Source organism: Leiobunum rupestre, chromosome 4 (genome assembly GCF_980474605.1).
Source record: "Leiobunum rupestre chromosome 4, qqLeiRupe1.1.hap1, whole genome shotgun sequence".
In the NCBI taxonomy this organism is placed as follows: Eukaryota; Metazoa; Arthropoda; class Arachnida; order Opiliones; family Sclerosomatidae; genus Leiobunum; species Leiobunum rupestre.
This window is the reverse complement of record NC_143387.1, coordinates 67,148,223-67,172,832: the sequence shown is the minus strand read 5'-3', so window position 1 is coordinate 67,172,832 and position 24,610 is coordinate 67,148,223. Positions and strand designations below refer to the sequence as shown.

At 33.5% G+C, this 24,610-nt stretch overlaps 1 protein-coding gene across 4 annotated transcripts in view; it reads left to right on the top strand.

Annotated features, from left to right (window-relative positions):
• The window catches only part of cpx (synaptic transmission protein complexin), a 287,995-nt gene extending 271,123 nt beyond the window's left edge, over window positions 1-16,872 (top strand). For 2 of the 4 annotated variants that reach the window (XM_090173971.1, XM_090173975.1), the window contains 3 exons: window positions 8,338-8,498; window positions 13,257-13,398; window positions 14,633-16,872. In XM_090173971.1, the coding sequence (XP_090030097.1) occupies window positions 8,338-8,498; window positions 13,257-13,398; window positions 14,633-14,706 (377 nt within the window). In that variant the 3' untranslated portion in view covers window positions 14,707-16,872. Of the gene's footprint in view, window positions 1-8,333; window positions 8,499-13,256; window positions 13,399-14,632 lie in introns of all 4 variants that reach the window. The other 2 variants (XM_090173970.1, XM_090173974.1) reach the window with 2 other exon arrangements.
• The last annotated feature ends 7,738 nt before the right edge of the window (window positions 16,873-24,610 follow it).

Below are 24,610 nucleotides of genomic sequence, written 5' to 3'. Positions count from 1 at the left end.
AAATTCAAAATAGCCAAATGATAACGTCGTCAGAGAGCCATTGTAGAGTATTATATTTAAACAACTTAAACTCTACTTAATGGAATTTAACCTAAATTGTATATGCCATGTAAAATATATTGTTCAAAATTAGTGTAATTTAAGTTATCGACCAATTTACAAACGATCCAATCAACGCGAGAGCTACCTATAAGTACCGCCTTTGGATTTCGACGCTAGCGACATCTATTAAAAAAGAGCTACTACACGCGGAGGTGACACTGGCTTTAACTTAAACTCGTTAGCTTGGAAACTTAATCCACCAGAAATATACGAATATGGAGATTAATACCTCTATCGTAAAGGTACTTCTTATAAACTTACGATATCATTCTTTCCAACATTTAGGATCATTAAAAAAAATGGTCGTGCCCCTTTTACTAATTACAGTTGAATTTTTATCGGTTGATATTAATTGGAGTTCTTTTCGCGTGAGCCCGGAACGAAAGATAAATTTTCGTCCGCGCGCGGAAAAGTGGACTTTGGGAAAACCCTGACGAAATGTTCCTGACCTTATCAAAATGAGGCAACTCGTAAAAGTTGGTCCCGGTGAAGTCCGGGAGGGGAGCAAAAGGAACGGTTGCTACTCCCCACAGCGAGCGTTACGTCGTTTGCCGATTTTTATCACGTTTTTTCCGTCCGTAGAGTCATCCTTTCAGCCATTTAAACGAAAGAAATCCAATCGTTTTAATGCTCTATCAGTATTCTGGATCTTCTTCGGGTTTTTTTTCTATTCATTGGGTTCAGTCTACTTTGCTGTTCCCGTACATTTACATGTACGAGGGGGAAAACTATTCTGTTTTAGGAAATAGCGTTGAATAAACGTTTTTCCATTTGCTAATTTACCCGGCTTTATCAAGAACCCATAAAACTAATGTAAGTCTACCTAGGCCTCAACTTTTTTTATTAATTAACAGGGTTCGTAAAGTCAGGGTATTTAAAAATGTTTCCAAAAGGTCAGGGAAAAGTCAGGGAATTTGAAAATTATTCCAAATGGTCAGGGAATAGTCAGATAATTTTAAAGTGGTCCCAAAAAAGTAAGGGGATTATAAAATGACCTCAAAAAAATAATAAATAAAAAATAAATTTTTGAAAGATGTATTAAATAAAACATAGTCAATATTTTTCAAGATTTTACCACAAAAACTTTCATTTATTTTACCAAAATGGTCCGGGAAAATTTGGCAATTTGGTCAGGGAAAACCTGGAAATGTCAGGGAATTTAATTCCGGAAATTTTGTACGAACCCTGATTAAGTCTCAAAACGTGTGAATAAACGTACAATTTAGTATTTTTATCTAGAAGTTAATTGGAAAAAATTTACCTAATTTAATTTACCCTTATTATAACGTAACATAAGTTAAGCTACCCTAACTTCAAACGGAAGACTTGAGTATTTACATACTCACCTAATTTAACCCAGGGTTAATCTAACATCAACTTTATTTAATTTAGCTGATTATTATTAATCTACCTTTAACCTAATTTAATATATCTTTAACATAACATTAATCTATCTTTAACCTATCATTAATCTATCTTTAACCTATCATTAATATAATTTAACCAAACTTTAACCTAGATAATATAATTACCTTAGATTAAACATAACACTATTTATCCTAACTTAACCTAAATAAAATAAATTTATTCAGTTTTTCCCTCGAAGATCTATTTGGTCCGAGATTCGCGTCTTTATTTTTGCTCGAAAACCTATTGGTACGAGCTATTTGTAAGTTTTTTAATTTCTTCAAATTTGTTGAGGGTTTAGATTTTTTATCCTTATTCATTATGGACTATTCTACTTATGCGCGTATTTTATCACTCATTGCAATCCAGTCCATAGCCGTGGTTCCTCTTAACCTAACCTATCTTATTTAAGCCTAGACTTAACCTAACGTATCTTTATTAAGCCTAGACTTAACCTAACCTATGTTAATTAAGCCTAGACTTAACCTAACCTATCTTAATTAAGCCTAGACTTAACCTAACCTATCTTAATTAAGCCTAGACTTAACCTAACCTATCTTAATTAAGCCAAGACTTAACCTAACCTATCTTAATTAAGCCTAGACTTAACCTAACCTATCTTAATTAAGCCTAGACTTACCCTAACCTATATTAATTAAGCCTAGACTTAACCTAACCTATCTTAATTAAACCTAGACTTAACCTAACCTATCTTAATTAAGCCTAGACTTAACCTAACCTATCTTAATTAAGCCTAGACTTACCCTAACCTATCTTAATAAACCTAGACTTAACCTAACCTAAATTAAACAAAAACAGCAAAAAAATGAAGCCTAGCTATCGATTCACGCATTAAGATTTTCAGTACTTTCACCTGTCAAAATAAATAATTTAAGTTTTCTATTCCGCGTAAAGTTACTAGTTTAGCATGACCACAATCTAGCTAATGCATTTCCAGAAAAAAAATACTTCGGTAACTCAACATGTTTAAAACATTTATTAATTTAAGCTAAAATGAACGAATGAATATTAGAATGTAATTGAAAAAGCTCATCCATTGAACGCGAGGCGGCGGAAATTAGATTAGAAATCTCTGCGACTCAAGACTCGTTTCCTCTAGCGTTGGTGGCACGCAAATCCGGTCGAAATAAAACCTTCATTTTAAGAGCGGAAAGTCTTCTTTCAAAAATATGTCACTTTAGTTTCGTAATTCCATCGCTAAGTTCTTTTTTTTTTTAACTTTAAAACTGAACCGTTTTGTAATCCGAATTCCAAAATAAAATACTGAATTTTACTATCTTTTAGCAACTGTTTCCAATTTGAGAATACATTACAAGGGGCTCAGTTTTTCGTGGTATTTTTGTTAGTCTAGGTTAGGGCTCCGGTTAGGTTACTAAAATCCTTTTGTTTGGAAAATTACTTCGGGTTGTTAGCGTATATTTGAGCGATGCTACGTGTCAGGAGATGCAAACGAAAGGTTGAATGTATATAGCGTAATTACTTAGGGTTAGTTAACCAATTAAATAAAAATAAATTATTTTAAAATTAAGATTAACATTACCTGTACATTATGAGGCTAGTAGGCTGATTTACCCACTTTTATACCTCAAAATGGCGACTTATTTTCACGAGCGAAATGAATTTTGAGATCGACCGAGTTTTGCGCTCTGATCGAAAAATTCCGATAAACATGTTTGCCACCATCTCAGCTTAAGGACTATTTACAAATATGTACTTAAGTAATTACAAATTTCCGTTGAATCGATATTTAATTGAATTCTGCTCTTTCGTTTCCGATTTAGCGCGATAAATAAAATAATAAATTTATATTTTTTAAATTTAATTTCCACGGAATGAAAAATTTTGAATCTTCAAGTAAATTAAGTCCTTTTTCGCAGGCCTTTGTGGAATAAAACTATCAAGCCAATTTGGCTAATTCTAATTGAAGACTAGATTTTTTTAAAACCCCAATTGAAATGAGAGTCGAGTTTCCAAATTGGGGACTTTTTGAAACTCCTTTAACCCTTTCGCCGCCTTTGTGTCAAATTTGGGGCAGAGGCACGGTTCAACTGGGAATTCGAAGACGCTGCTATTTGCAATAGGATTTCTCAAATTTTTCTCTTTTTTGTCCGGATGCTCTTAATTTTGATCGGCTCTCCGTTCCGAGGATATTCTTTACCCGCGCTGTATCCACTGATATCCGCTCTTCCGCCACGCATTATCCTTCTAATTAGTCGAGGCTTTTAATCGCCCCCTTCTCCTCGGGGCTCTCTTCTTTCTCGGCGGAAACTATAAATTAGTTCGCTCTCTCTAATTGGCCGCTCTTTAATTCATTTAAAATTAGACCCTTGGTTTAAATTTTCCACATATTAGCGTCGTTTCAAACACATTATATCGAAATCAGGTATTTGAGGAGTGGGTCACTGTCACCCTGAAACAGTTTTGCAGAACTGATTAGGGGAATGTTCAATATTCTATTGATACTTCAATATTTATAGAAATAAATAATAAAATTATTTTTCTATAATATGTGTGTGTATTCGCTGTTGAGTATCTTCGATTCTCTGTTGAGTATCTTCGATTCTCTGTTGAGTATCTTCGATTCTCTGTTGAGTATCTTCGATTCTCTGTTGAGTATCTTCGATTCTCTGTTGAGTATCTTCGATTCTCTGTTGAGTATCTTCGATTCTCTGTTGAGTATGTTCGATTCTCTGTTGAGTATGTTCGATTCTCTGTTGAGTATCTTCGATTCTCTGTTGAGTATCTTCGATTCTCTGTTGAGTATCTTCGATTATCTCTTGAGTATCTTCGATTCTCTGTTGAGTATCCTCGACCCTCCATTTCTCTGTTGATTATCTTTGATCCACTGTTGCTTATCTTCCTCTTGAATGCCCGCTAGTAAATTGATGTTCAATCGAAAATATGTTTATTATAATTTACGATAAGCCTTGGTTATAGGACGGTGATCGTGTTAAATTTGAGAAACCAGTACTTTAACAACAACGCCGCACGCCCCAACACAAATATACGCCAGTTATTTAGGTCCCGTTGCAAATATACGCCAGTTATTTAGGTCCCGTTGCAAATATACGCCAGTTATTTAGGTCCCGTTGCAAATATACGCCAGTTATTTAGGTCCCGTTGCAAATATACGCCAGTTATTTAGGTCCCGTTGCAAATATACAACAGTTATTTAGGTCCCGTTGCAAATATACAACAGTTATTTAGTCCACGTTCGTAAGCTTGGTAAATCTCAACAAATCGAAGCTAATACCCTATAGGTATAAGGAAGTGACGAAAACGACATCTATCGTACTATTCAGGTACTACACTAGAGCCGCCAAGTAATAAATAAGTACATTTTAATTGGCCAATAAACGTGCTGGTTCATCTAAAGTACTTAAGTATCTTAATACCCTTGATAAAATACGCGAAAAAGTAGATTAGTCCATAATTAAAAGGGATAATATAGCTAAATCCTAAACAAATTTGAAGAAATTAAAAAACTTACTAATAACTCGTACCCAATACTGTAGGGCTTCTAACGCTGATCTGGTGTCTGATGCTTTCACAGATAAACTGGATTATTTTTAATCCGATACCTTTAGCGGATAACAGATTTTTTACTCTAACGGCAGTACGCGGATACGCTTTTGCGCTTGTCTGACAAGCCTATATGACTTTCACGGGTTGATCTGTTTTTTAAATTGTATCTTTAACCCGCGATAACGGCGGATGTACCTTTTTAGTATATCTTTATATTGACTTCTTGGAACTAAGCCATTTTTTTTGTTGCTATACAAAAATTTAAAAGGATAAAAAACATTCAACTAGATGTCGGAAAGTAGACATCATATAGACAGATATCTACGCGCTTATCAGATAAAATAACTGCTTTCTATATCTGTGGCCTCGTCGGTTACCGAAACGAGATAACAAAACTAGATTGCCGCGGGTCAGATAAAAAAAGGAACAGGTAGCCAGTGAATTCAGGTTTTTTATCGGCGATATATCTTATATGATAAATAGTAATCAGATCGCTTTATTCAGATCATCGTTAGAAGCCCTACCCAATAGGTCTTCGAGCAAAAAACGCGAAACTCGGATCAAATAGATCTTCGAGTAATAAACTAAATTAAAATAAAATAAAATAGCCAGAAATTCCAACGGTAGACCGGTTTCGTTCTATTTGGAACTCATCAGTACCGTGCGGGAAATCTGGCTCGCGACTATTAAACCGAAAAGAGAAACTAAGCCTAAACATTAAAAATTTCAAAACGCGTTGCATATAGCAACGGAAAGCCGAAAAGGATTTGTTTAGGATTTAGCTATATTATCCCTTTTAATTATGGACTAATCTACTTTTTCGCGTATTTTATCATCCTTCTCACAGTCCATAGGTGGTTTCTTCTAACTTAATACCCTTGAAGTTAACAATAATAATAATCAGCTCAGCTAATACCCAATTAACCACACAGGCCTAAGTCAATTATTGGAGGCCGGGTTAAACTGCGGAGGAGGCTGGTGACAAGCTACGCGAGCCAACAGCTCCTTACACTCACTATTACCGTTGACGTCAGCAAGTTCTTATGGAAACGGGAAACTGAAGATCTCGGTTGAAACCAGCAGGAAGATAACTTACAAACTCAAAATGGAAAGAGTAGTTCGGAGTTTTCACCCAGTGCCACCTAGGAGCAACAAACGCAAGGAGAACGCGGCTAGCCTTTAAACACGCTAACGCAGTGTTGCGTACAAATCTCATTGGATGAGCCTTTACGCTGAACGTTTTACGGAAAGGGGGAAGACAATTTCCGAATTTTGCCCTTCCGACGGCAGCAGGCGCTAAAGGGTCTAAAGCCCCATTTTCACGCTCGCTGGTAGCGGGTAAAAATCGTCAAAATCCGCTTCAGCTATACACTTTTTCACTTTCCGCGTCGATCTGTTTCAAACAGATATTTTAGCTTTATTTTCACGCTTGCGAGTGGCGGAAGCGAATTTTGACGATTTTTATCCGCTACCAGCGAGCATGAAAATGGGGCTTTACCCATGAAAACTGTACGCGAGAAAATGCACGACTTTTGACGGGTTGCGTTCTCCTTGTGTGGGGTGCTGCGTTTGTTGCTCTATAGGTGTCACGACCTGGGATTGGACACGGCTCTTCTTAATTATTAGTAATAAAGTACTTAACTACCGTAATATTTAGTTATAGTAAACAACCGCGTAATATGTAATAATAAAAAAATATAATTTTCATCGTGCTTTGCTATTTGAGTAGAAACTAAGAATGTAGTGACTCCATAAATCATTCTTTGGGTCAATACAAACTGAAGATCGTGGCGTGCGAAATTGTTTTTGATGACCCATGGGCACGAAATGCGGGTTTTGATTTCTCCCTCTTCGCCAAACGGATGATAGCGTACTTTTTATTTTACGAGAGAGTAAGCCCGTTCGTGCCTCTCCAGAGACAATATTTGGCCCACCAAAGAAAACTCCTCTTCTTATCTTCTTTATTTACTTTAAACTAATCAAATTTTAATTTCCCGAACGCTGACACGAAAAGTGCCGTGAATTTTAAAAAGCTTAACAGTTGCGAATTAATTTGGTTCGAGTGGCTTGTACGCTACGTGAATTATACTATCTATTTTGTAGTATTTTGATTTATGATATTTACATTCCAGAATTTTTAGTTTCCTGCTAAAACGTAGTTACAATATTGTCTGCTCCTTCTAATTTGGCGCTGCTTAGTGGTTGGTAACGGAGGTAATCCTTAAAGTTGTTGGGGTCTTCCATAGAAATCGCTTTGTCGGTTACGTGTCTTTTAAAGATCAATTCGTTCGTCTCAAATGGTGTACTTAGCAATTGATAAGTGTTCTCCGTTATTTTTTTAATTTGTATTTCCTGCCAATCCCCCTCAACTGGCTTAGCGCGTGGGACATTTTAAGATTCTAGGCCTACTACTGAGGCATTGTATTTATACCAGGAGGACCCGTGACTAAACGTAGCAATTATTCCCAAATTCCATTGCTCAAAAATCCTCTTACAAACCTTATTATTGGAGTAATCTAACTTAACGTAACCTTTATTTAAAATAACCAAACCTTAATCTAACTTAACCTAAACTAACAAAACCTTAATCTAACTTAACCTAAACTAACAAAACCTTAATCTAACTTAACCTAAACTAACAAAACCTTAATCTAACTTAACCTAAACTAACAAAACCTTAATCTAACTTAACCTAAACTAACAAAACCTTAATCTAACTTAACCTAAACTAACAAAACCTTAATCTAACTTAACCTAAACTAACAAAATATTAATCATATCTAACCTAATCTTAATCAAATCTAACCTAACCTTAATCATATCTAACCTTGAAATTAACCATCTAACCTTGACCTTTAACCTAACCTAAAGTAGCCTGACCTTGACGTAATCGAACCTTTTAACTTAATCTAACCTAACCTCAAGTATCCTGACCTTGAACTTAACCTAACCTAACCTAACCTTGACCCGCACCTAATCTAATCTTAACGTTACCTTACCTAACCTTGACCGTCACCTAATCTAATCTTAATCTAACCTAACCGTAATCTAGACCTAACTGGACCTTAACTTAAGCTAACCTAACCTTAGCCTAGTTAGAGACCCCGTAAAAGAATCCGCAGCAATGAATTTAAGATCCGCTGCTACGTTTGGTCTCCTCCTGGGGGTGGGAAGCCCCTTCCAAATGAGAAGCTCATATTCATCGTGGCCGGCTCTATGGTGTGGCGTAGTGCTGACGTAGGCGTACTTTTCTTTCTTTGCGTGTCCGCTCTACGGGTGCAGGTGCCGGAGGCGGCGAAGAGACGGCGGAAGACAAGGAGGCTGCGGCCGAGGAAGAGCAAGAGCGCCTCGATGCTTTGCGCGAGATCGAAGAGAGGAGAGAGGAGAAGCATCGCAAGATGGAGGAGGAGAGGGAGAAGATGCGACAGGACATCCGAGATAAAGTAAATTCTTACTTACTTATTTACTACACTCTCTTATTTGCTATTAATCCAGTAAAAGTAACGTGTTACCCAGAATAAATTTCAACTTGCTGATATTATAGCCGCCATCTTGAAAAATGGCGGCTATAAGATCAGCAAATTGAAACTAAAAAACCGCCATAACTTTATTTGTATTACACTTACTAGTCGATTGTTAGAGATATTTTACATGGGAAAACAGTTATTTTTGTCAATAAATAATTGAATCTCAAATAAATTAAGAAAATATAGCCCCCACTAAAAACAACATAATACTCAGAAGAAATTCCAAATCATGAATTTTCTGGGATCTTGTAGATTTTGGAGGGCTCTTTCACGTTGTGAGTTGTTTTCGCATCCATCTCTAAAAATGGCAGGTCAAAACCATAAAAGCCGCTGTACCTAAAATTTAGAAACTACCTAAAATTTAGAAACTACCTAAAATTTAGAAACTATCTAAAATTTAGAAACTTCCTTAAATTTAGAAACTTCCTTAAATTTAGAAACTTCCTTAAATTTAGAAACTTCCTTAAATTTAGAAACTTCCTTAAATTTAGAAACTTCCTTAAATTTAGAAACTACCTTAAATTTAGAAACTACCTAAGGGGAAATCCGAAGAAAATAGTCATTGTCTTTCGGTTCTAGAGGAAATATCAACAATCTCGATATTATTAATAATGACGTATCCTGAATGCCCACATGCCAGGGCTGGTCATAAACCCAGTAACAAATGTGCTTCCGAAGGGCTCCTAGTTCAGGACCTCCAGTTGCCCATATCCGGTACTCAAAATATCCTTATAAATCGATTGGAACCAGTTCTGATCCGGTTTGTGTTAAACAAACAAAATAAAACATTATTTAGCGGTTTTTATGGTTTTGTGTCGCCATTTTATAATATGGCGGCCAAAAGCCTACGTTGGACAACCTTGGACAAAGCGTTTATTTTATTGTCCTAGATTGTGCCTCCTTTTTCATTTTTAATGATGAGATGAAACTTCCCGTTAAGAGTGCCTAGTTTTCTGTATGGGTTCACTCGGGGACCAGGACAGGGTTCTGTATGGGTTCACTTGGGGACCAGGAGAGGGTTCTGTATGGGTTCACTCGGGGACCAGGACAGGGTTCTGTATGGGTTCACTCGGGGACCAGGAGAGGGTTCTGTATGGGTTCACTCGGGGACCAGGGGAGTGGCACGGATATTTTATTTGGGCGTCTCAATTTGCTTACAGGAAAACAAACATTAGCGCGAAGCCCTTAGAGCTTCCATTTAAATCATTTTATTTATACTAGATGGCGCTAATTTAAAACTTTTGAAGGGAAGAGAGTAAATACTCATTTTGCTTTTAAAGACTTTTAGCTCCATCTGTTGAGATTTGAGTATTTAAAATTTAGTCTCTAATGACATTAACCTTTTGAATGTATCTTCTCCTTTATAAATGTGATTCTGTATTCAAATCATACTTCAACTTTACTACCTTATTTTTAGTTCAACTTAAAATTTCTAAAAAGTCAAAAAACAAATTTCTTGTGTTTTTGATCTTTAAAAAGTTTATAAAAACAGACTATAATTTACAATCTGCAAACTCGATGATAACAGTCAAAATAGCGTTTTAGCTAATTAAAAGAAATAGCTTAAAAATAGACAGGTTAGAAAACGATGATTTCGACCTTGAAAAACGTTAGAATTCGACTAGAGATCGGTAACGGTTAATCATTATCCATGATTAAATTGATTTTTTTCGGGAAAAAAATGTAAACAAAGAAATTTACCGGTTAATATTTCGGAAAATGATTAAAAAACATGTATTATTCGTAAATTTTGGGCTTTTTATCGAAAAAAAACGTCGTTTTTCCGATTAATTTTACAAATTTATCAAAAAATTAATCGGATAATACAGAAATATAAATTACTTGATCAAAACGTTTTACGAATAATTTTGAGAGCTTTATCTATTGAATAAAAGTTAACCATCCCCGACCTCTAAATTCGACCTTGAAAACGGCAATTTCAAGCTTGAAAAATGGCGATCCCGACCTTCTATATGTTTATCTCGAAAACGTATAATAAAAAATAACCAATAAAAGCAAGGCGATCACGACCTTGAAAATGGTGCAATCATAAGAGTTACTTAAGAAATTCGACTAATAGTCAAGTTCGGAACCAAATACCTGTGCGGTCTAAATAACCGAAGTACCGCGTTATTTTCAATTTAAACTGTCTAACTTAACCCTTGTCCATTTACATTGTTTGAAAATGGCGATCTCCACCCTCAAAATGGAGATTTGTCGAATTTGAAAATTTGGACACCCCTGCTAAAGAGACGAAAATAATTCGTAACGTTCTTGTTCACGAGGCCCGTGAAAACGGAAACACTAAAGAGGACGCCGAGAAAGTGGATAGCTAGGTTTCTTAAAATTGAAAAAAGTAACTTAAATGAATGTCGACATTTTCAGATTATTCGTCGCTGGTCCGTTATAAGGTCGGTTCGGCGGCCCTAATTGCCGACGCTTATTTCTTCTCGGTTTACCACGCCGTCGAAGATTTTTAATTATCCAGTCCCTGTCCTTCCCATCCCCGCGCCTATTGTCCCTGCCCCTCCCCCTACCTTCCTGGTCTTTTTAGCCCAGTCCTTGGTCTCAGGCCGCTTAGGATATTATCGGCTGAAGAATTGCCCTAAGCCTAATTAAAAGTATCGACTATTTTCTTTTGGTTCTTTTTCCGCGTCAAAGTTGTTAATCATTCGTTTCCCCCACCTTCTGCTGCCCCCCCCCCCCCTTCTCCGGCTTAGTCTTGTTCCGGACGACATAATCTGGCAAACCGTGTTTCTTCTTCAATTTTCCCCGTCGACTTCAGATCGGCTTTTCTTAGACTGGCGTGGTTGAATAATGAGGCCTTTTCAGAAACACACTTGATTCCCGCGCATGTCCTCCTCGTTCGGCTTGTCGTTATCAATACGGTTAAGATGGCGCCACTACAGGAATTAATGTGCCGAGGCCTTTAGGCTCCGATTTCTGGCGTTGGCGTACAAAGAAGTATATTATTTCTTGTTGTTATTGTTATTATTATTATTATTATTATTATTATTATTATTATTATTATTATTATATCCATAATAATACTCTTGACAATGAAGAAAGATCCTTACATAGGGGTAACGTCATTAGAGGTCGATATTTTAATACCCGAATTTGATTCAGATGGCGCCAGCAGTCGGAAACGTACATATTTTAAATTATCGAAAAACCAAAAATATAAATTGTTTCGTGTTTCTTTTGATGTCGAATTATTTTCCGATTTAAATTTGCATTTATAGTGTTACATATAGCTAGTGCTCGGCATTCGATTAATTTTTATCCATGAATAAAATAAGCTCGGCGATATTTAAATAATATTTATTTAAATAACCAATAGTTGAATAAAAATTGTAAAATGTTTAAATAATCGAAAGTGAATAAGCCTATTATTTAAATAAAACAAACAATTATTTAAATAAATACCACTTTTATTCAAATAAGTGCTTGGTTGCGTAAAAAACATAATTAAATAAGTTAAAATGATATTCTTTTTACCAATGTTTTTTAATTAAATCAGAAAATTTGTGGATAATGAATAAACAATCCCGAGAACTACAAATAGCAATAGACCAAAAAAAGGAAAAGATCCTTTCATAGTGGATACTTTTAAATATCCAAAAAACGCCAATGATTTAAAAATCGGATTTTTTATATTTAGAATTGGTGCTTTGGTTTAAATATTGCTTAAAATAATCTTAGTTTTTATTTATTTAGGTAGTTATTTATTTATTAAAATTATTTAATTTATTTAATAAATGCATTAAAATCTTGTTTTAATTTGTATTTCAGTTTTTGGATTTTTGTTTGTAGTTTTTACATCTAGCACTATTTTCTACGGTGCTTAAGTTATTATTTTTTAATAAATCAGTACCTTCTCCCTCCTCGCCAAAAATATTCAATTTGCGTCATCTAGTGTAAATAAAAGTAAAATCTTTTTTATTTTTACTTCAGTTTTTTTATTTTTTTAGTAAAACATCGTTTTATTATTTTTGGTATTAAATAAGTATTTATCTTTCCCGCCCAAAAAAAAAGTGTTAAAGTGGCGCCATCTAGTACAAATAAATGCATAAAATATTTGTTTTCTTTATAGTTTTTACATAATACCAAAATAAAAACACTATTTAAGGCGTTTTAAGTATTTATCCTTTGCCCACAAAAAATTGTTTAAGTAGCGCCATCTAGTACAAATAAATGCATGAAATATTTGTTTTGTTTATAGTTTTTACGTAAAACGCTTTAAATAGTGTTATTATTTTGGTATTAAGTATTTATCCTTTGCCCACAAAAACAAGTGTTAAAGTGGCGCCATCTAGTACAAATAAATGCATAAAATATTTGTTTTGTTAATAGTTTTTACATAATACCAAAATAATAACACTATTTAAACCGTTTTAAGTATTTATCCTTTGCCCACAAAAACGTGTTAAAGTGGCGCCATCTAGTACATATAAATGCATAAAATATTTGATTTGTTTATAGTTTTTAGATAAAACGCTTTAAATAAGTGTTATTATTTTGGTGTTAAGTATTTATCCTTTGCCCACAAAAAAGTGTTAAAGTGGCGCCATCTAGTAAAAATAAGAGGCATTAAAATAGAACCCTTAATGGCTTCGCTCTAAACGTTTGTTTCGCCGTAAGCAATGCGTATTAACTGTCTGGTTTTTGCAGTATGGCATCAAGAAGAGGGAAGAGAAGGAGGCGGAGATGAATATGGCGATGGCCGATGACGGCGGTGGCTTAAACAGGCGCAAGAAGACGCCCGCGGAACTAGCAGCGGAAGCGGAAGCGGAGGAGCAGGATGACTTTACCAGTAGAGCCTTCATACATTCACACAGTTTTTACCCCCTACCCCCTCCTAGTACCAGGGTTGTCTGATTTCCATCAAATGATTTATTTTTAAGTATTTAAATCGACCTTGATATTTTAACGTTTTTATAGAAATGTACAAAAATTATTGCCGTACCAATGCAAAATTAGAACAAAGAGTATATTCTAATTAAATTTAATTCAGATTTATCTAAATTTTAGATTTGTATTACCATAAGTGTATAATATTAATACATAAGTATGACACTTCCTATTATTCTCATTCAAATGTTTTACTGAGATCTATTCACAAGACAGACTGCATTACGTTCTTCGTCGCGGTTTTGCGTCCACTTTCTAACGCGTCACACGTAGCCTTTGACAGCGTCTCGCTAGGGGGAGATTTTCTTCTTGTGATGACGTCACTCCGTTACTAGCTCTCAGTAAAATTTTCCCCAAAGTGACAAACTTATGGTACAATATTATAGACTTATGGTAATACCAATACTTACAAATTGTAAATTCTCCAAGAAAAAAGAGACATAATTTCAAAAAAGGAAATCATAATCAAATGAAATAAAAAAAACAATTGAAATCGAAAACCAATGAAATCCAAAAACAATAGGCCTTTCCATAAATTCGCTACGACTGCCCAACTTGTTCTTGAATTTGTGCAGTCAAACCTATGGACAAATTCACTAGCTCTCTTTAGTGGGAGAGCTGGGGAAGCATTGTATAAGTGAGATAAAAACAGTAAACAAGAAGGCCACGTTAATTTATAGAAATGCCTATTTAAATCAAAAACATTTGAAATAAAAAATCAATTGAAATAAAAGAAATCAATTGAAATAAAAAAAAATCAATTTAAATTTAAAAATCTATTGAAATTAAAAATCAACAAATTTTAATTAAATCAAATAAATTGATTTTTTTACTTTTATTTAAAAAAAACAAAAAATCGACAACCCTGGCCAGTAGCGGCGTTAGACTATTAATCAATATTGCCAGCACTATGACAGCGGTCATGCTGGTTTACTTTAAATTAGAACTTCAAACTCGAAAAAAAATTATTTAAATAATTAATTTTTACCAGCCTTTAATATCCTCACTTCATTTTAGTGTTAGACATTACATTAAATATATAATCTTATCGCAGATAGGCTATTCTTATCACCGCTACTGCCCTCTCGTAGCCATTGACCGCGAACATTCTATTTCCATTTTCTTATCTATTTTAGAATTAAAGAACAGTTTCGAGACGCAAGTGAGCGAGTTGAAATCGACCATAGAGGGGAAATGCGTGCTCCAGTGAACAGGTGGCGCCACCGGACGCCGCCCGCTATCGCAACGCCGCCGAAAACGCCGCCTAAAGATTCAAAACGCCGCACGTAGAGAAATAAACATTACGCAAAAAAATTAACAGAAAAACGTAAAATCAGCCGCAAAAAAAATAAAAGTTGGGGTAAAAAAATGGGTCCGGTTCGCTGTATACAAATTAGAGCAATGAACCAATGAGATTCAATCCTTTAGAACCAATAATATCACTCGCCGTAAACGTAAAACAAAAAAGTTAGTGGTTTATAACGAGCGACTGAAACGATAAACGTATCCGGAGCCAGCGTGATTTCGTCGACCAATGGACGACCAATAGTGCGTGTACGTCACTCGATTCTGATTGGTTTTCATTTTAAAGGGGCGGGTCTAATTGGGCGGTACTTCATCTCAAGGTCAAAGCGGGGACGAACTTGTAATCTATCTTATACTTTCTTACCATTTTCTTTTCGCGACTTTTCATTTCGGGTAGAATTAGTATTTCAAGGAAATCTAAAAAAAAAGAAGAAATATTTCATGTTAGCGCGTAAAAAGGCTTCTCGTCTATTTTATGAAAATTACGTCTTGCTCTCGTGTGATTGGTTGTTTTTTAAAACAGGTTTTTATCAGTTCAAAGGTATAACCGCCTCTTTTAAAAAACGACCTACCAATTTAGCGGGTGATAAATAAAATGAAAAAAATATTAAAAAAATTTAAATTTGACGAAAAAAATTGCAAAATATTGTTCACACTACCGTTCGGACGACACGGGTTTTTCCTAAAAAATAATTAAATAAATTTCGATCACAAAAAATTTATATACAAAAACCCGCGTATTGTATTTAAATTAATTTCATTAATTTCACCCTTAATTATGGAAGTCAAAAATGAAAAATAAAAAACTTTATTATGTAAAGTTCGGGCTTGCAGGTGGCAGTTTCCAAAAAATTATAGCTGTTAAAGAAAAATATATAATTCAACATATTTTGTTTACGTTCCTAATCAGTACCGCGCTCGGGCTCTTTGAAGTGGAATAAAGTTGAGAGAGAGAGAGAGACTAAAGATAAACAGATTACCCACAAATTTAAACAAATAAAAGCGTGTGTTTTGCGATCTTTTAGCGATTTTCGACAACAAATTCAAACTCCCCCAAAATATAAAATTGGGGGTTTAGAAAAATGGGCGTTTTCAATATATGAACACAAAACTATAAAATGTACAGAATATGAAATTAATCCTTCAGTTTTTATTTTGGTGCGTTTTGACCGGGGCGTTGGAAGAAAAGCGATTCAATTAAAATAAAATAGACACCGTTCCGGATATGATAGATTTCAAAAGAAAAAAACAATTTTATGATTTTCCGAAAAAGAGAAACGGATGAAACAGACAGTCGTTATTCTTAGTCGTTTGGTTTTCTCTGTCTGCAAAACAAAAACGCAAGTTCTAGAAGAAAGAAAATTCTACAGGAGGATTTAAACACCAAATATTTCAGTTTTTGTAAAAGAAAAAATCTTAAAGAATATTGTTATAATTTATGTGCCTAAAAAAATTATCGATTGAGGAGAAAAAAATTTCAAATAATACATAAACACTCTGTAGCAAATGGGGATAAAAATAAGAAAAGAAAATGGAAGTCAATCTTTATTGATTTCAAAAAAAAAATTAACGCGCGCGAATCGAAAAAAATAAAATAAAACTGTTATTGTTGTATAGAAAATTATCGAAAAAAATAAGCACGGAGTCAAGGACTTAAGTGTAAGAATACGCGGCTTACGTGAGCGGCTCTTATCCACGTACCATTTAAGGTTACGTCAAACAACGAATCTAATTGTTATCTCGATGAAATTTTAAATATGGAAAAAAATAACGTATCATATTATAAATAGCTTGCGTTTTCAATGTTTATTTTTGGTTTGTTTTTTTCGGGTTTGTTTTTTTTTAAACATATTTTTGGTTTCTAGTCGACGAGAGAAACCAAGTTATTTCGGTAACATCGATTACGTAAAAATTAACTTTGTTCGTAAAAAGAAATCTGCATTTATAATTTTTTTAATTGTTCTATTCCGTTCGGTACGAAGGGGTCAAATTAAATTAATCCCGATTAATCTATACATATAGAATTCAGTGATATTTATAATTTATGCCAAAAGAAATGATATGTAGAGTACACTATACTCGTAGCCTTTATATATATATATATTATAATTATTATCGGAAGTATAAATGAGATTACTTCAGTGGTTACATCAGAAAAAACCCCTTGACGACTCTCCGTTTCTGTTTACTTCTGTCTGTCGCTTGAAGGTCGTCCCACGTGACTCCTCCCATTTGAACGTAAAAAACAAACATACGTCACATTATCTCCTATACCATTGCAATGTTTCATCCAACAGGATATAAAAGCAAACGAAAGAAAAAGGTTTTGGGCGGGTCACGACTCATTTGGAAACCAAAAACAACCAAACGACGAAAGCAACAAAACGCAGTTTTCATCTCTCAAAAAAATGGGCCAAACGTGTTTCTGATTGGGTGAATGTCGAAAGGGGGGCGGGACTGTCTGAATAGAGGCGAAATTCATTCCGTTTCCGCCCTTTTTATCCCAGCCCTCAAAATTATATATCACTTAATCGCTATTGATAGTTTACTATCCAATCAAATCTTTCGTTTCCTCCCAAATATACACCGTGAAAAGCGAGTCTTGGGGCGTGGTCTAACTCCTCCTTTGACGTGATTGGCATTATATTCTATCCAATCGAACAAAATTTTTGATTTACCCCACCCACTGACCTTGAAAACGTAGGCGTGGTCTAACGCCCCTTTCTTTTATTTCTACCCAATCGAATCCCTTTCCTCGTTTGACCTTGGAAATTTATGGGTGTGGTCTAATGCCCTTGATCCTATTACGAAGCGATTGGTTCTTTTTTTTTTGTGCCCTATTAAACCACAGTTGGTCCTAAAGTTTTTGAGAAACGAAACTGCGTATGTAAATTATTTTGTCGAAATATATAAATATTAACGAACAGGATAAAAATAATGAATGTACAGTATATAAAATTAATTGCCGAATGAAATCGATTTATATTTAGCGAAAATAAGTCGATTTGATATAGCGCAACATTATTTCCGCCAAGATTTCAAATATAAAAATAAAACGAAAGTTGCAAAAAAAAATTAAAACTAGGCTAAAATAATAGAAAATGAAACCAATGAAGAAATACCTTAGCTATCTATGTCTGTGTGAATTATCTAACGACTCATATCTAACGTAAAGAAAAAATCTCTTAGTCCTATGTCGTTATATTTAGCGAGTATGTACTAGCCCTTTTTAAGTGCCGAGAGAATATCATTGTTATTATAACCTAGTCATTTTTGAGTGTTCATGCTAACATACAAATTCCTACTGACATAACGATTGTAATATGTTTTTGCTGATACTATAACCGTGTCGAATTCCGTTCTCATTTATTCTAACAACCAAAACAATTCAACATTTTAGCGGAGATGTCGTCACGTAAAACAAAATAAACGCTAGGTTTCACTCGGTTCGGTACGTATAGAAAAACAAAAACTGTGTTCACACGAACGTTATATATATTAGCGGTGCAATAATCTAAACCTATGGCTGAACGACTATATATATATAATCACGAGAAACAAATACCATAAAATATATAACCATATATATCATAATTTTCGACTATTCAATTAAATTTAAATAGTTATAATATATTAACCGCGGATATGTATAAAAAAAAATTAAAAATATCCGAAAAATTAGCGTTAATTTAAGTTTTAAAATAAATAAATAAACGAGAAAAATAACGACTTTCAACAAAAAAATACGCGAATGGTTTGAATTATTTTTATTATTTTATCGAATTAATTTTGAAACGATGATGAGGTACATATAGTAGTTAAAAAATATATAATTTAAAAAATATTTCTATTGATTTAATACGTGTTATTTTTATTTTAATGACCGATTTCAAGGAAATTTAAATATCATTGATAAGCACTCTAAACTTTATATTTCAAAGCAACGCGTTAATTTTAAATCGCAATTTTCAATTTGTCGTTTAAATTTACTATATAAGTTTGTTAAATTTTTGGTTTTACAAACATTGTTTTGTCAAACAATCTAAATTGTTTTACGCCCTCTTAAATTTTACTTTAAAAATTGGTCGATTTCATCTAAAAATTCATAAATGTCACTCTTCATTATCGCGTAGTACCGATAGTTGTGTCAAGTGCTATGTGTATACTTTAGAAGGAATCACTCCATTATAATAGTCATTGTGGTACTCGCGAAATACATGATAACACACCAAAATAAACGCATCACATTTACGGTCGACTATGACTTCATCGTATCATTCGACCAATTTTAATTGGCTAAATTAATTAAATATTTTTAATTGGTTTCGATCATTTTTAAATTTTACGATTTGACAATTGCGTGTAAAAGTAACGTAACAACCATAAGTATCACGCTTTGTGAAATTTTCTACTACATCCTTTCGTCATAGTGACGCCAAATAGAAATATCTACATAGCGCCACCCGGTATCGATTTCGTGAACTATATACTTCCGGGAATGTAATTACATCAGCTCTATTGTTTACCATTTGATGCCAAACCTTGACGAAATTTAAAACGCTTTTAAAATGGAATATAACGTTTACTTTGGCGCGAAAATAAATAATTACAAAGTATGGGATCGGAACGTAAAATTAACGATTGAAACTAAATCATTCCACGCGAAATAAACTAACCTATTAAAAAAAATAGATCCTCCGAAATTGTCAATGGTGAGGGTAAAATGGTGATAGTACGAAAGAGAAATGCTTCATAGACCAAGTGTTATACTTCTGGTTTTTACGTGGTAACGGGTTAAAAGAGAGCTGAGTGCTTTTTTTTAGTTCTGATTTATTTGGGAACGTGTGAAGAATTGGGGGATTAATAATAACGAGTTACAAAAAAAACAGTCATGGGGTAAAACAAATATTATTAAGCGTGAAAAATTAATGCGATGATATATTCAAATATGAAATAAAATAAAGTAAGAAAAAATGCTTTGGGGAAAAAAACACACACAGACACCTTTTAAGATAACAGCGCTCTTTAAGTACCTTACATATTGTGAATAAAAATATTAAAAAACCACACACATAGCGCGTATATTATAAAAAAAAGAAAAACCGTAGCCTTAAAATAATAAAAAAAAAACACAAAAATCTATTTATTTTATTTCCGTTTTTTTTCTTTCGGTACGGATGAAAATAACACACTTTATTGATCGCTTTTTTTAGTTTCTTAAACATGAGAAAAAATATTTAAGATCGTAAAAAGAAATAAATACAACCAAAAACCAGACCGCGAGGGGAAAATATTAAACGCTATTCCGTATAAAACTCGTATTCTTTTTAATAAACACACACCGCTAATACTTCATTTTAACCTTAAAAAATATAATATTAAACAAAGAAAGCCGGTTTCAGCTAAAATAATATTTGCAATTATCGTAAAGATGTCAGGTTTTATTATTATTTATTGGTCTGCGTGAATGATTATCCATCGCCTTCAATATTCAATATTGTCTTATAAAATTTCACCGGTATTGTAAATACGTCGCAACTCGTTGATTTAATTATCATTTTATTTTTAATTTAAATGTAGTTAATCTTACGCGGGAGTCTAAAAATCGTAAAAACGCTCAGAATTGAAAAGTAAAAATTTGCTCATTTTTTCATAGAAGACGAACTTTAACGTAGGAGATATATCCTGATAAATATGAATTCCTTATATAGCACAACGAATTTAAACATTTCACTGTCAAAGAAAACGTTGTTTCGTACTTCTTAAGTTGGTTTATTTTAGCTGAAACTGGGAATTACTTAGGGCTAAATAGTACCACATTTTATATAGATAATCTAGAGTAAAATTGCTTCTATACGTATAATTCTAAAAAAAAAACCATGAAATATATGCGAAAAATCCAATATTAGAACTGAACGATTGGCTTAGAGCAAAATGTTGTGGAATATCGTTCGCTGAGGGGTTCGAGGCGAGTCTATTTCTGTCCAGTTTCAAAAAAGCGATTTCATTTTAATTGTATCTGTTTAAATAAACGCAACGTAACCTTAAGTATTCTATAAAAAAATTAGTTTCATTAGTTAATTTTCTTTTAAATAAAAATGCCGGTTTTATCAACAAAATAAAAGTAAAAACCTAAATTTATATTTCAAATAAATTAAAAAAGGAATGGGGCTTTTAGATAAAGAGGAGGAAATATTTGGTTAATATTTAATAAAAATAAGTAAATTATTACGAGAGAAAAATTGTAATCTTTTTAATTTCAATCGTCGGAAAAGTTAAGAACGTCGTCATAATAATTAAATCTGTGATGTAAAACACTTAGGCCTGCTATAACAAAAATTATAATGAAGAAAAATTAAAACCAAATATATAAACAAGTGTAAATATTTGAATGGTATTATAAAAATTCAATATTCAGAGTATGTAACATACCTTACTCGTAAAGTGAAAACACGCAAAATATAAATGATCTACGTAAATTTTTTGGTTGTTTCGAAAACTCTCTAAATATATATATATAAAAACCAAACAAAAGATATGAAATACAAAAATGAGTAAAAATATAGAACTGATGAAAATTGAATATATAGCGGTTTTTTACGTTTCTCGAATTTTTCGCGAAATTTGCGCGGGAATAATTCGCGAAATTTTTATAATAGCTTTCGAAATCTTCCTCCCCATTCCTTATATTAAAAAATAACAATTTTCGACCACTCGCGAAAACAAATTGAATAAAAAAAGGGCCAAATTGCGAAAAAATAAAATAGAAATAAAACCACAATACATGCAGCCAAACTTCAGAAAAAATGTTTACGTTTGTTACCAAGTACCGATATATCTAATATTATTACGTTTTCTGTGTTTTTTCGAGAATTTCTTTGTATCAATTTTTTTTAAGTTGAAAAAAATTTTATTGTTTTTTTCTTCTTCTTAAGATTGTATTTTATTTTCCAAACCTTGGCAAAAAAAAGTACCGTATCTGATTTTTGTTAGAAAAACCAAAAAAAGACCAATTAAATATCTCTTCCTGTTGAGTGTCCGTTTCATTTTTTCTAATCTTAATCAGTCGATAATAAAAAAAAAAACACTAGAGATTACAGGTATTGGGAACTTCTATCATGGCAGACGAAATTTGGAAGAAGTATTACCAAATTCATAATCGGGAAATTTGACGTCTTCGCGGGTTTTTACACGATCGTAAGCAACGTAATAAACAAATATAACATTTGTATCCTTGTCAGTGCATTTTTTACGACAGTCTTTCTTCACCACTGATAACTTAGTTGAAGGATTAGCAAATCCATAATCTGGTAATTTGATATCTATGTGGGGTTTTACCCTCTTGATGTGATCGTGAGTAATAGTGTTGTAATGACCGAGGCCTTTATTTCCCGAAAATTTTCCGTATTTTCCCGAAAAATAATAAAAAGTTTTCATTCCATGATTAGTTTAATATATTGTTTGCAAATTTAAAAAAAACGGTATTTTCACCTAATTTTTTCGAATCTATAAGTAAAACTAAACCTCTAGACTAGTTTAAACTGATCAACAATGTAAAACTATTAATTTTTGTAGTATGTTTACTGATATTAGACATTTCATATCGATAAAAAGTTAAAAACATTAAAAACCCTTAAAAAGTAATTTATGTTTCAATTTTTTATTTTTCCGATTTGCGGAAAATTTTCCGCATTTTATTTTTCCGGAAAATGAACAACACTAGTAAGTAACATAACAAAAATATGTATAACACTTGTATCCTTGTCCGTGCATATTTTACGATAGTTTTCTTCGCCATACTCTGTAAATTTAGCGTTTTTTCTCGATTGGCCAGCCAAACCGATAATGCTTGTTACTATTCACAAAACCGCCAGGGACCCAAATTTGAGTTTTTGTAATGAATTTTATGTTTCATTTCAATAATTTATATTTATTTTGCCAAAGGTATTCTATAATATATCTCTTACGAGAAAAGTATGCAAATGAAACATGAACTTTCGTAGGCTCGACGTAGATTTTAATTTAACGCCAAACCTGAGATGCATACACCGCGTAACGGCTCAAAATTTACCGCGCATATATCTCTTGAACTAACCATGTATAATTTTAAAATAACACTGTGTAATAATATATAAAAGTTAATTTAACAATGTTTCCTCTGCAATATGATGAGCATGCGAAGGTGCATGTTTCAAGTGATTAACATCAGTGGCGTAGGGATAAGAATACTATACACTTCTGGTCCATAGTATTCATTTCGATAGCTCTTAAAATTTTTCTAGACCTTTTCTTCAAATAACAACTAACCAAGCGCTGTCGATTGCATTCCCGTAAGTATAATTCACGAAATCGTCACTGGACTAGTAAAATATTTTCCCCTAGTGTCATACTTATATGATAGAAAAAGACTTCAACGATTAAAAGTACACTATTTGGAGGGGAAATGAACAAAGTTTCCAAATTGGTTTTTGACACCCTTTACGACTTCAATCACTTTATCACATTTACAGTAGAATTTGGTACAGTAGCGGCGCCAGCAAGAGGCCGGGGTAGGCCTGGGCCTACTTGAAATTTTGATAGGGGCCTCCAAAAGTCGTCTTAAGCGACCTCCAAAATTTAATATATGGGCCTCCAAATTATTTAATATCAGAAAATTCTGTAATTTGTTTGCGAAATAATTTATTTATTTATTAATTTTTAAATATGCAATGCGAGTGATTCGCTTAACGACACTGCTGTTTTTATTCCGTCCAAAGGTACGAGTCACTTTTCTTTGACAGCAGTTTATTTTTTAGTTTTAATTTTTCACAAATAAATGGTTCTTAAACTTACTTTACTTAGTGTACCTACGTACATTCATTTTCGTAAAGTTGTAAGTTCTGATATAAGGGATGCACATGCGAAGTACCGAAGGAATGAATGTAAATTGATGGACTGGAATTCAGTCGTAGAAATAAGTAAATAACCACTCATTTGTTAAGTGGTATCGGTACATAAAAAAGGATCAACACACACTCTGGTTTTAGTAATGTTTAAATTCATAATTCGTTCTAATTGTTTCGTCGCGTACCCATTTTACCCAAAAATCGCACCACTTGATAAAAAACAATTAAATAATCCACGTGAACGGATTTGAAAAAATTGTGGTGGGGGGGGCCTCCATAATTTTAGGGGGGCCCCCAAATGGTTGGCCTACATCCCCAAAAATCCTGGCTCCGCTACTGATTTGGTACTGGTAACAGAAAGAGTGTTCCATTCTTAGATACCCAAACAGATTTAGGCACTTATAGAGTAGACATATCAGTATACGGAAAACCTTTCTCCGCACCCAATGACCCAAAATGTATCAGATTTTTTCACTTTGGTATTTCGGGCCGTAAATATACGTAACACACCACTATTCTTAAATAGAGAACTATCTTAAAACAAATCGCTATAGACAGAGGATTTCACCCCAATATTATCGATCGTGCCCATAATAAACTTGAAAACCAAGCAAATACCCTCATATCCCAAAAATAGTCTATTACCCGAAGAATAGCATTACCCTCATATTACCCTGGTATTTATCCTAAAATAGGCAACGTAATATCCAGAGAAACCAATTGGGGTATTTCGTTCAAACTTTTAAACAAGACCGTTAATTTTGTAATGAATTTAAAAGACAAACGCAACCAAATTGATCTACCGGGAGTCTACAAAATTACTGGCAGTTGTGAGAGCTGCTATATCGGACAAACTGAACGACACCTCGCGGGTCGCCGCAAGATGTCTTATATTACTTAAAAGGAAATTATAGAAATAGTTTT